Here is a 13,444-nt window from a genome sequence, read left to right on the forward strand (position 1 = left end):
TGTAATGTGAGTGGTTAATATTAATTATTTTATTTTCTATGACTATGTAATTTTATTTTAATATGAATAAACTTTAATTTTATATAAATATATATTTAGTTTAAATTTATATATATATATATATTAATATTGTTTCTATTTTCTATTTCTATTTTATTATATATTTTATTTTCATAGAAATTGAAATTGAAAATAGAAATAGAAATTGAAATAGAAAATAAAATATATAATAAAATAGAAATAGAAAATAGAAACAATATTAATATATATATATATATATATATATATATATATATATATATATAGAAATTGATTAACATTGTTTATTGATGATTAAAAAATAAAAATGCATCTATGAAATTAAATTACAACAATCAATGTCGGTCACCCCTAATGCTCCATAGATGCTCGACAAGGTCGCTTTTAAGTCTATCATGCATAGTCTTTGATTGAACTCATAGAGTTCCCTCAATGTAGTGTTCCCGAGTAGGTCGGATCTGTGGTTGCCCTTTTGGATCAGGAATGTACCTCCTCATTTCATAATTTTTATTCTTAGCTCCGATTATCATATTGTGCAATATACATGCTCTCATAACAGTACCCATTGTCTCCACATGCCATAATTTGCAAGCTTTTGCCAAAACCCCAAATTTAGCTTGCAAAACCCCAAAAACTCTTTCAATATCTTTTCTTGCAGCTTCTTGCATCGTTGCGAACCATTTCGTCTTTAGAGCATTAAGGTTTGAAATTGTTTGTATAAATGTCGCATAGTCAGGATAGATACCATCAGTTAAATAATAACCCATATTATAGCTATGCTGATTTACATCAAAATAAATAGGTAGAGAAGTACCATTGATCACGTGCTTAAATACTGGCGAGTTGTCCAACACGTTGATGTCATTGTGTGACCCTGCCATCCCAAAGAAAGAATGCCATATCCATAGGTCTTCGGTTGCAACCGCTTCGAGAATAACAGATGGTTTTCCAAAACGACCACTGTAAGCACCTTGCCATCCAGTTGGACAATTATGCCATTCCCAATGCATACAATCAATGCTTCCTAACATACCTGACCATCCCCGTATGAAAGAATGTGCAAGCAAGCGTTCTGTATCTGCTATATTTGGCCTTCGCAAGTAGACTGAACCGTACAATTTGATAATTGCATCACATAAATGCCTTAACGCCTGGTTTCCAGTTTGCTTGGAAATGTATAATTGATCGTCAAGTTGATCAGCCACCGTACCATAACCAAGAATACGTAAAGCTGCAGCCACCTTGATCAGAGGATCTATACCAGGTTTACCAGCATTGTTAAATTTAAGCTGAAAGTACTTAAAATGAGTCTGAATATCGTTGAAGATGTGAAGAAATAAAGATTTTTTCATATGAAAGCGCCGTTTGAAATCCTCTTTCGGAAAGACAGGACGATTGACGAAGTAGTTGGCCTTCAAGATTTCCAAAGTCAGAGCATAGTTTCTATGTTTCACTTTTCAACCCTTCTTTGAACCACCATGTGGTGCCTTCGGAGCATGTACTTGTGCTTGTGCAAGTACAGCCAAATGGTGCTTCATAAGGGGAATGGCGTTAACAAATTCTTCATCAAGACTATCTACCAAGTCTTCCACTAGAGAAGATGAAGAAGAAGACGACGACGATGAAGATGAAGATTGAAGGGGAAACATCTCATACACTTCATGATCCATTTTTTGGCAATGTGTGTGTGTTGTTTGTTAAGGATTGATGTGAAATGGTTAAGTTGTTTGATAAAAATGTTTGAGTTGAGTGTATATAAAATGAAGAAGGAGATGAGTGTAGATATAGGAGGTAGAAATTTGACAGTTTTTTGCCCGTTTTTTTCCAGTTGGAGCATGGGCCATTGGCAATGGCGCGCGCCAGTAGTAGTGGTCAAAGTAAAAAAAAAGTTGGGCGACATTTGCAATGGCGCGCGACATTACTATTGTCGCTCTGCATCCGCATCCAAATTGCCAAATTTGCGAACAAGAATGCGAACAAACAAGTGATGCGACCATGAATGAGGCCACCTAGAGATGGAATTCCGAGATATTCCGAACTTTTTCTTCAAATATGAAGAAAAAGCCAGGTTATACTACCACCTAGAGATGCTCTTAGTTTTAGTTTTGTAATAATCAAACTGCAACTAACTTAGCATGTGTCATGCATACATCGATGTTCAAAGTATGCAAAAACAAATAAACAGATTATTCTCAAATTGAGGAACATGCAATGCATTACTTTCATTCAAAAACCATGTGTATATCAGTATATGAGCGTATTAGAAAATAATACTACACTAACACAGAAAAAATGACACAGTCAATACACAGTGACGTGACATGTCGCAACGTCAATGTTGCAGTGGTGAAAATATGAGCCAAAAATTTCTTTTCTCTCTCTCAAAACACCTATTCTATTTCCAACATCATCTTTCTATTCTCTTTTTTCCATTCTCATCTTTTCTTCATAACAAACCATTCATTCCATTGATTTTTCATGGTGTAACATTGATGTTGCAGTGGTTTTCGTGATGCAACATTAACGTTGCAGTTGTATTTCTCGGTGCAACATTAATGTTGCAGTGGTCTTCATGGTGCCACATTGATATTGTAGTGGTATTTTTCGAGGGAACATTGATGTGGCAGTGTTATTTCTCAGTGCAATATTGATGTTGCAGTAGTAGTTTTTCATAGTGCAACATTGATGTTGCAGTGCCAGTCACTGTGTCGGTTAACTGTGTCAGTGTAGAATTATTGGTGGTGAAAAACTGACACAGTTGACAGACAAAGTGACTGGCACTGCAACATCAATGTTGCATTATGAAAAACTACTACTGCAACATCAATATTCCACCGAGAAATGAAAACCACTGCAACATTAATGTTGCACCGAGAAATACAACTGCAACGTCAATGTTGCATCACGAAAACCACTGCAACATCAATGTTGCACTATGAAAAATTAATGGAATGAATGATTTGTTATGAAGAAAAGATGAGAATGGAAAGATGATATTGGAAATAGAATAAGTGTTTTGAGAGAGAGAAAAGAGATTTTTGGCTCATATTTTCACCACTGCAACATCGACTTTGCAACATGTCATGTCACTGTGTATTGACTGTGTCATTTTTTCTGTGTCAGTATAGTATTACTCTTTTTCATAGTGCAACATTGATGTTGCAGTGCCAGTCACTGTGTCGGTCAACTGTGTTAGTGTAGAATTATTGTTGTATCACCGCCCTTTTGCTTAATTACCAGTTTAGAAGTTTTGAAAAAAAAAAGTTGTTGGAAATAACACACTTGCCCTTCAGGGCATCTCCAATGGAGAGTGTATATATACACCTCCACATAAGTGTCACTAGGATTTTATGACCCCTTTTATACATTAATAGTTTCCACATCCAAAATGGTATCCAATGTAACAAAGTTTAAAAGTTTGTAAAATTAAAAAACTGTGAAAAACCGACGGTCAAAGTCCGTCGCAAGTGGTCTAACCAAAAATAAAATAAAACGCAAGTCACTTTGAGTAACATCCGTAGTTTATTAAAACTGGGCCAACCAATAAATGATGGTCGTTACCCGTCGCAAACATTACAATTCTAAAAAAAATAAAACAGACGTGAGTTTAAGTGACGTTCGAATTTCTTTTTAATTGGGACGTTACTTCAAGTGACGCCCGAGATGTCTATTACCTAATAGCCGGATGGGAATTCCCCATCCCCTCTATTACTATTAGCTTATCACCTGGGATTTACACCCCCATTGGAAACATGTTTTTAACATTTAGAGTGTAAATTTTACACTTTAAACAATTTACACCCTCCATTGGAGATGCCCTCACCAAGAACAAGAAAACCTAGAAAAGTGTAAAAAGAAATGAATTTGACGAAAGAGAGAAAGGTTGAATTGGATGCTATGATAAAGAACCTTGCTCAGAATAGCAGGGGTGATCGGTTTATTGTTGCCGATTCGATGGTTTTGGATGTTTGTGCAATGGCACGTGAATTGTTTCTGGGGGAGAACTACTCATTGAAATCAACAATCCCAATGAGTTATTTATATTTGATAAGCGATTTTATCTTGTCTTCTAGGTCTAATTTCAATGTGGTTGAGGGGGAACCTTGTTATTCATTTTTTTTTTCAAAGTTTCTCTTGAATAATCAGGGGCCTTTTACTTTTGACAGGTGATATACATGGGCAATTCAATGATTTACTTGCTCACTTGGAGAAAATTGGACTCCCCCCAAAGTCGAAGATACTTCTTCTGGGTGGGTGACCTAGTTGACCGAGGCCCCCAAAGCCTAGAAGTCGTTGCCTTCTTGTTCGGTTTGAAAATACGATTCCCGAATGAGGTTTTTATCCTTAGGGTGTGTTTGGAAGTTTTCCTGTGGAATTGGAATTGAAAATATAATTCTAAGACTTACAATTTCAAGTAGTTAAAATTCCTCAAATTGGAATTCCTATGTTTGGTTGCACAACGGAATTCATTTCCAAATTCCACAGAATCTCAAATCAACTGTCTGGCCACTCAAAATTTCCAAACCAAAGTTGATATATTCAAAAAAAAAAAAATGTACTCTAAACCAACAGGTCTATAGACCAAATTTATTATAAACTTTATTTTTGAATGTTTAAACATTCTCTTAAAAGTAGTATTCTAAACATTGAGATGCATCATCAACCATTCTTTTTTAAAATCATCCGGAAGCCCATAAAAGACGTGTTCCTTAGTCTTATCAGCTGCAAGCAAATCAACAACTCGTAGTGTTAGAGAAAAGTCAAAATCCGGAACTTTATTAACTTCTTGGCATAACTTGTTCACATCAACAGTGGGAAGACGTGCACGTGAGTTGGTCTCTACCATAGACTTCAATGTATCAGTCATGGAATTCACAGCTGCGGCAATGGCATCACCTATGCGAACTTTTTTATTTGCAGATTGTTTCTCATCTGAACCTCTTTTCAATTGCTTGTCACTTCCTTCATTTTCGCCATTAATGTCCTCATGGCCATCATTCTCATTGCTGCCATTGTTTTCAACTTCTTCTCTTGCTTTATCAAGTTCTCTCCTCCGTGTTAGCCTTAACTCCTTTTGCATTATTCTTCCCAACAATAATTGCTAACTCATCATAGTTTGTGAGAGGCTTATACCTAAACCCTTTGGCATCGGGATGTGACTGCAAATTATTTAACCAATATTTAAGAAAAAACACCTTGACAATAAAAGGCAAATTTATATTACTAAAAAAATTACTTTAACATAGTTCTCCCAAACATCAACCCTCACCACAATCATCTTGCGATTGTCATCCCACCTGAATCCTGATTGGTCTCGAAGCTCAGTCACGATACTAAAATTCTTAGTCCAAGTCTTTAAGAGAGCTTGAACATTATCCTTTGTCACTGCTTTTCCACATTTTTCTTTGATGGCATCAACAGTTACAGTTCAAACAACAGGCTTCCAACCTTGTTCAGATTTGTTTCCTTTTTGAACTTGGTCAAGAAATGTCTCAGTTAATACACGATCCATCTCAATTGTCCAAACCACATAGTTTCCTTTTGCTTTGGTGCTTTATGGTTGTTCAGGTGATTGATTGTTTTCCATTTCTAATAGTTCAGAAGTTACATACAAAAATTATCATTGAATTCCCATGCAACATGATACAAATGCTTATTAATTAGAAATATAAAGAATAACATAAATTTAATCCAAGAAACATTGCAACAGACCAAACATAGACTAGAAAATAAAACATTCTCAAGTAGAAAAACTATAAGACTAAGTCATTTAACGATTTCAATTCTCAAGTAGAAAAGCTATAAGACTAAGTCATCTAACGATTTCTCGACACCATATAGTCAGCAAACATTTGTTGTGCCATCTGGTCCCTCATTACATTCCAATCATCACTGCCATAACTAATTTAAGTGATCAACTCATTTGTTTCTGGCCCTAAGATTTCCAACTCAATATCAACCTCAGCTAATAAAGGATCATCTGGATCTATGGTCATTATATAATTGTGAACAACACAACAAGCAAGCACAATTTTCACTTGCTTGCATCTCAAAACTATAAAATGGATCACTTCTTAGTATCGCCCATCGTTTTTTTATCAATCCAAATGTCCTTTTGATCACATTGCATAGCGATGAATGCCTATGATTGAATAGTTCCTTAAAATTTTGTGGTCTTCTGCCTCCTCTCCATTCATTGAGATGGTAGCGAACACCACGATACTGGGCAAGAAATCCAGGGGCATTGGCATATCCCACATCCACAAGGTAATAGTTACCTATTTAAAATGAAGTCAATCTATTTCTAATCAATATGTATATCCCCCTTTAATAGTAATTGGTAAAGAACATACCAATTGGAACAGGGAGTGGATCCTGCCTCCGTAATGCAGATTGTAGTACTCTACTATCTGCCGCAGATCCTTCATAACCGGCTAAAACGTATGTGAACTTCATGTCCATTGTACATGCACCTAAGACATTTTGTGAAATTTGTTTCTTCGTATTACGATAAACTCCTTGTTCTGCTAGTGGGACTTTTGCAGGGACATAAGTTCCATCTAGTGCTCCCATGCAATCCTAATATCCCGTGTTGAAAAGTTTTAGATGAATAAGAACAAAACTTTTTGTTCCCACAAACAACACATATTTAAAAAATATAAATTTACCTTAAAATATGTAAATCTTGGATTCTCGGCAATTTGTGGATATGGAAGTCCCCCAGGTCATCTAACAAGATATACACACACGTATTATTGCATTCAAAACTCGCTTAAAATGACAATGAACAGTTTCCCCAGAACGATTAAAACCAAATTTCACTGCTCGATTTCTTACATCATGTGTAATGGTATGTAAAAAATATGCAATCTGTTTCTCTAGAGAGACAAACTTTGAATCTTGTATTCCTCCTTTTTGACGCAAAGAATCACACAAACTAAGAAATTGGATTTTATTCATTCGTAACATGTTGTGAAAATCGTTATCATTCCCATTAGTTAGCCTATTCATAAACTTCTCTCTTTCAATATCAAGATTGGATGTAGGAAAATTATCTATATATGTATCGTGGTACCATCCTATAGCAGACAACGTTGTAGCCACACATGTAGCTACAACAACATCCATACTCTCATCATCAGTATCGTATGTATGATCTTCCATCTATATTATAAGCATCAAATTATTCATCAATACGTACATGCAAAGAAAATGCATAAAAACATTTACTTAATAAGCATTGCAACAGTAAGCCATCGACTATGCTAGCATAAAAAATGTTTGGATTTATGAAAGGAGAATTATTACTAACAAAGCTTTCAGTATTATGAAAGTACGTTGTTCTTCCATCGGCTATGCTAGCTACACTTATTTACTCTCCACCTGATTACGACACCCCCATTTTTGTTCCAATACATGATGGAGCTTGGCCATCAGATTTTTCCTCATTACGGTATAAAGAAGGACATGACACCACCAAAAAGTGATTCACAGTAAGATGCTGCGGGCGCTTCTTCAAAATGGTCGATGTTTAGATGGGGGGCTGTGGTTTGGAAGTATTCTTCTTTCTTTTAAGTGTTTTTTGCTCAAAATGTAGGAATGCAGATTCCTGATGGAGTGTGGTCTAGGATAGAGTTAAGTGTTGAATAAAATGGCGAGTTCGTTCATCTTTACATGTCAAGAATTTCAATGAAGTCACTTTTACTTTGTTTATTGGTCATGTTCATTTAAGATGATTCCAGATTAAACCTTATCTTCAAAACAGTAAGCCATTGATACATAATCAAGAGAACTAGAAATTTAATATAAAGCATAAAAAGTAGAAAGAAAAAAGATAAGAATTATAGAACTGTGCAAACAACAACAACAAAAATAATGAGGGATGAGAGATGAGAGATGAAACACCAACATAAACAAGTGAGAGTGCACACCTTGGACGAGTTGCAGAGAAAAAATGGATGAGTTTTCGACTAGTGTTGGTAGAGAGATTGAGTGGGATGTACGAGAGGTTTTAAAGAAGTAGAAAATATATCTTACTTGATAATTTTTCACCCGCAAGGAATTGTGGAATACGGAAATCTCAAGTTTCTGCCCCCCATAGAAACTTGCGATTCCTTTATTTTGGGGTTTTGGAGTTTCCATTCTAGTGCACAAAAGGTTGCCAAACGAGGTAACTCCTAATTCTTGGAAATATATTCTGAATTCTCCCCTCAAATCCAGCATTCCAAACACACCCTTAGAGGAAATCACGAGGATCAGGTAATGAACCAAATTTTTGGCTTTATGAAACTTTCATAATGAAAGAGTGTGAAGAGAGGTCCTTAGTGGTTGTGTATAAGGGCATCTCCAATGGAGAGTGTAAATTGATAGGGTTATATACTAAAAATATTACTTTTGTATTAACTCTAATTCTTTATATTTTGAATGAGAATCATATGGGCAAATGTTATGCATATTATATATGTTATTAGTTATATGCATGTGTCTAATATTTTATGCTGTAGATGATATGGTGTGTGGTGACACACAAAAGATCATATCATCAGTACCTTATAAAGTATAAGTAAACGTTCACAACCTAGATGGATTTGGACAAACCATTGGTATGGTTGTAGTATAATCTGGTATTAGTCTATCTTGACTACAAGATTACACTAGTACACTTTGTGTGTATTGAACATGACCAAGTGTGGTTGTTTCTCTTTATACTAACTATATAAGAAAACAAACACCTCTGTTATTATGGATGCGTGTCCTCTTAATCTGGATATAATAACGGGCACTTACATACATTGTACATTGCTTTAAATCATCAATGAGTGAGATTTATTTGTGAATCAACAAACTCGATGGATTAGGTAATGACATTGTATGTAAGGTGTGCTGTTGATTATAGAAGGAATCTGTGACCCGAAGGAAGTCGGGTTGATGATGTCCCCTTGAGGAGCTCATAAGGATTGTCATGTAAACCCTGCAGGTGGATTTAATCCGACATGACAATGAGATTGAGTGGTACTACTCAAGGATATAAGAAGTTGATTAATGTAGTTGTCAGTAACTTGACTTAATCAATGGGCATTCGATATCTTAACACGAGGAGATCAACGAGCATATAATATGGAGCCCATATTCGTAATACACGTAATTTGAGATTAGGGCGGTAGTGCAATAATGACTTTTAGCGGAATAAGCCATTTGTTGACGGACTTGGGCCGTGTGTTCTGGGCGAACATGGGAAGCCCAAGCCCGTCAGGAGACCTAACCCTAATTTCTCCTCATGGTCCCTGTTGGAGCATATATAAAGAAACCCTTTTCTCTTGGCCGAAATATAGATTCAGCGATTGCTAAAGAGAGGCAAAGAGAGAAAGAAAGGGCTGGTAGATCGTTGCCCACAGAACGTCCATTCCAAGGATAGGAATACAAAAGAAGATCAAAAGGTTGCTGATTCATAGAGCTTGGATTCTCAGAGATATCACAGTTGTTCAAAGGTATGATTTCTAAACAAAATCGTGAACACCCTTATTCTGTTGCGCATGGGTTTTCACGGTTTGTAGTCGATGACATGAAACCATAACGGTTCCTACAGTATATATACACCTCCACATAGGTGCCACTAGGATTTTATGACCCCTCTTACACACTACTAGTTTCCACACCCAAAATGGTATCCAATACAACAAAGCGTAAAAGTTTGTAAAATTAAAAAACTGAGAAAAAACGACTGTCAAAGTCCGTCGCAAGTGATTTAACTAAAAAAGAAAAAAAACGCATGTCACTTTGAGTAATGTCCGTGGTTTACTTAAAACTCGCCCAACCAATAAATGACGGTCTTTGCCCGTCGCAAACATTACAATTCTAAAAAATAAATAAAACAAACATGAGTTTAAGTGACGTCCGAATTTCTTTTTAGTTGGGATGTTACTTCAAGTGACGCCCGAGATGTTTATTAACTAATAGCCGGATGGGGAATTCCCCACCCCCTCTATTAACTATTAGTTTATCACTTGAGATTTACACCCCCCATTGGAAACATATTTTTGACATTTAGAGTGTAAATTTTACACTTTAAACAATTTACACCCCCCATTGGAGATGCCCTAAAGTTGTTAACGATGCCTTTGACTATTTGCCCCTTGCTGCCATATAAATTAGATTATCAATGCTTGTGTGTCCACGACGGCTTATCGAAAGAATTGTTTTCTCCGTATCAGTTAAGCAACATTGAGAGGCCCATTGATATACCTGTTACTGGATTAGTACACGACATTCTGGGCTGATCCTAGTCCCTCTTCGTGTGGCTAGACCAATTATTGCACCAAGAAATAGGGAACAACCCCTTGGTTTTAATCCGGTTGAGTATAAACCCCTTCCTATCGGCCCATACCACATAACCTCCCTGTTTTCTAATAAGAGGGCAAATCCAGTCCGATTTTTATTTCCTATTTTATTTTATTACCCGTTTTACCCTTTTTACAGATTCATCATAATTTTGACCAAGAAGAACGGCGATTCATCTGCTTGGATAACACGATTTGACCTCCTTTGTTTCTCAATTGACGAAAGAAGGTTTGATGCTGAAGAGATTCACCTCTTTTCCATCTTCTTTGTGATTTTGATTTTGACTATGAAAATTTAAAAGTTAAATTGCTGAAAATATTGTTTCGTTGGTGATATTGACTATGTAAAAATACATTTACATATGTTCATAAATTTGATTTTGTTGTTTTTTGCAAATGCAGACATGGATAAGACTGCTCTTTTTGCTATTATGTACGAGACACAAACTATGAGTGTCCGTGTCGGGAGTAACGGTATGATTTCTGATTTGAAGCGTACGATTTCTGATAAGTGGCTAGACCTTACTCCATTGTCTATAGAATTGCCTTTTGTAAGGGATTCAAAGCGTATTGTGATATATACTGACTCGGAGCTTCAATCCCTTGTTTGCTTCAATTTGGTTAAAGGTTTTGATACATTCTTGATAACAGCATCGTCAAGAGGATTTTTTGCTTTGTGTGACCCTAGTTCTAGTTCCAAAGTCTCTCTTCAGGCTTCTTCTTGTACTTCTAGTTCTTCTATGTCTTCTGTTACATATGATGGAAAATATGTTAATGTCGCTTCTTTGCCTATTTTGATTGGTGTGGGATAGATTTCCTGGTGGTGCTGCTAATTTTCGTGTTGAGCTTTTACGTCATTGTCTTGTTAATCATTACAGAGTTCTTATTAAGAAGAATGATCTTGATAGAGTCATGGCTGAGTGTTATTTGAAGACTGAAACTGGGTGTTTATGGAGAGTTCACGCATCCAAGAAGTATATGATGCCAAAGTTCTTTGAAATAAAGACAATGGAAGCGAAACACACATGTGGAGCTGGATTCGCTGACGTTAACAATCCCCCAGTGAATAGTACACTTGTAAAGAGTATTGTTTTAGATATGGTGAGAGACAAGCCTTTGATTAAGCCAGGTGAAATCACTGACCATTTTCTAAGGGTATATGGTATGAACTTGAATTATTACTTTGCGCATACCAGCATAGATCTTGCATTGAAGGAGATACATGGGGACCATGCTTTATCTTATCATCAGTTACATTGGTATGTTGGAAAGCTGAAAGAAAGCAATCTAGGGAGTCATGCTGTTTTGGAAAAGGAATCAACAACAGGAAAGTTCAAGAGATTATTTGTTGCATTTGGTGCTTGTATTCACGGCTTTAACTTCTGTCGTCCTATGCTTGGTTTGGATGGAACTTTCGTGAAAACAAAATACAAGGGGTGTGTCTTGTCAGCTACAACCAAAAATGCAAATGGGGGTATGTTTTTTTGAGTTTGTGACTTTTCACATAGTAGTTTGTAAAATTGAACAAGCATAAACTATGAAAATTTACGTTCACATAGTAGTTTAGACTATGCATTTTAATATTTACATAATAATTTAGCATATGAAAATTTATTTTTACATATAAGAGTTAAGTTTTCGTAATAAGTTGGTACGCAAAAGCAAATCAGTAATTGATGTTTATTTGTGTTCCAGGTATTTTTCCAGTAGCTGTGGCAGTTGTATTTTCTGAAACTGATGACAATTGGGATTGGTTCTTGGAGCAACTTAGGTTGGTGGTCTCCAAAGATCGTAGGCTAACTTTTATATCTGATAGAAACCATGGTCTACTCGTGGGTGTCTCTCATGTTTTTCCTGATTCCCATCATGGTTATTGTTTGTGGCACCTTAAAAATAATCTTAATTCAGCTATGCCCAGCAACCATTGCTTCCTCTTGCATACCCTGGATCTCTTTTCAAACCTTGCCTATGCTGGGACGCACCATGAGTTTGAGAAAGTGATGGCTGATTTTCGAGATGTTTGTGGCAATCAAGTGAAAACATTTTTGTCCACCATAGGTTATGAGCATTGGTGTAATTCTTATTTTCAAGGAAGTAGATATGGCGATATGTGCTCCAATATTGCGGAAAGCTTTAACTCTTGGATCCTACTAGAACGCTACTTGCCTATCAGTGCAATGGTGGACAAGATCCATGGGAAAATTATGAAAATGATGTTTGAACGGTGGGAGTTAGCTATGAGCTGGACTACTATCTTATGTCCATCTATGGAAACTTTATTGGCTGAGAGGATCAAGGTGGGGAGAAGTTGGGTGGTTCTCAAGTCAAGGGAGGGTATTTTTGAGGTGCGTGCCACTCATACTCACTTGGTTGACTTGAATAGAAGTCATTGCTCTTGTAATTGGTGGAGAATCGAAGGATTCCCTTGTGCACACGCATTGCGCTCCATTTTGGCTGATGGATTGAATGTGTATACCTACTGTGATAAATTATTCTATTCTTAGACATTCTGTGATAGTTATTTAAGAGCTATAATACCTGTGGAGAACAGTAAAATGCCTACTAAGATACCAAGTGTGCCTGATTTACTACCTCCAGATTTGAAAAAGAAGATGGGGAGACCAGACAAGAAACGGAAGCACAACACGGGTGCTACAAGAGGTAGGAAGAAGAACAAGGGCCCTTGCTATGGCTACCATAACCCAAAGTGGGCTCCAATCCTACAACATGCTCTGCACCGGTTCAATGAATTTGCACTTTTTCATCTATTATTTGATGTTGCTCGTATATGAAAAACAAGATGTCGATGAACTTGCTTTCTTTTTTTGATGTTGGATTTTATAGTTTGATGTTGGATTTTATATGTTACATTTTTTAGTTGGAGAGTGAAAATATAGTTTTACATAGTAACTTTTGGGAATGAAATTAGCTTGACACCTGACAAAATTTATGTAAAGTTTTTTTTTTTTTTTTTTTTTTTTTTTTTTTTTTTTTTTGGCTAAAGGTAATTGATTAATAAAGAATAAGGATTACAAAAGTGACAGTTACATATTAAGAACTGCTTACAG

The 13,444-nt window shown here is 36.1% G+C and overlaps 2 protein-coding genes across 2 annotated transcripts; one reads left to right on the forward strand and one right to left on the reverse strand.

The window, feature by feature from the left end:
• Positions 1-5,254: 5,254 nt before the first annotated feature.
• On the reverse strand, positions 5,255-7,203 carry LOC147504200 (uncharacterized). Its single transcript, XM_086605090.1, has 3 exons — positions 6,877-7,203; positions 6,393-6,618; positions 5,255-5,442 (listed from the first exon to the last, which is right to left on the reverse strand). Exons 1-3 carry the CDS (start codon positions 7,201-7,203, stop codon positions 5,255-5,257), a joined length of 741 nt encoding a protein of 246 aa, XP_086461216.1.
• Positions 7,204-11,288: 4,085 nt separating this feature from the next.
• On the forward strand, positions 11,289-13,168 carry LOC147504201 (uncharacterized). Its single transcript, XM_086605091.1, has 3 exons — positions 11,289-11,850; positions 12,072-12,721; positions 12,881-13,168. Exons 1-3 carry the CDS (start codon positions 11,289-11,291, stop codon positions 13,166-13,168), a joined length of 1,500 nt encoding a protein of 499 aa, XP_086461217.1.
• Positions 13,169-13,444: the final 276 nt, after the last annotated feature.

The sequence above is a fragment of the Coptis chinensis genome, chromosome 4 (genome assembly GCF_015680905.1).
Source record: "Coptis chinensis isolate HL-2020 chromosome 4, ASM1568090v1, whole genome shotgun sequence".
NCBI classification, from domain to species: Eukaryota; Viridiplantae; Streptophyta; class Magnoliopsida; order Ranunculales; family Ranunculaceae; genus Coptis; species Coptis chinensis.

Excerpts from the sequence above, each read along its gene's own strand:
- LOC147504200 (XM_086605090.1), bottom strand. The coding sequence starts at position 7,203 with ATGGAAGATCATACATACGATACTGATGATGAGAGTATGGATGTTGTT. Across the intron at positions 6,619-6,876 it reads TACATACCATTACACATGAT|GATTGCATGGGAGCACTAGA; the intron begins GTAAGAAATCGA and ends ACGGGATATTAG. Across the intron at positions 5,443-6,392 it reads TCCACTCCCTGTTCCAATTG|AAAAATGTGGAAAAGCAGTG; the intron begins GTATGTTCTTTA and ends ATGCCATCAAAG.
- LOC147504201 (XM_086605091.1), top strand. The coding sequence starts at position 11,289 with ATGGCTGAGTGTTATTTGAAGACTGAAACTGGGTGTTTATGGAGAGTT. Across the intron at positions 11,851-12,071 it reads AACCAAAAATGCAAATGGGG|GTATTTTTCCAGTAGCTGTG; the intron begins GTATGTTTTTTT and ends TTTGTGTTCCAG. Across the intron at positions 12,722-12,880 it reads CAAGGGAGGGTATTTTTGAG|ACATTCTGTGATAGTTATTT; the intron begins GTGCGTGCCACT and ends TTCTATTCTTAG.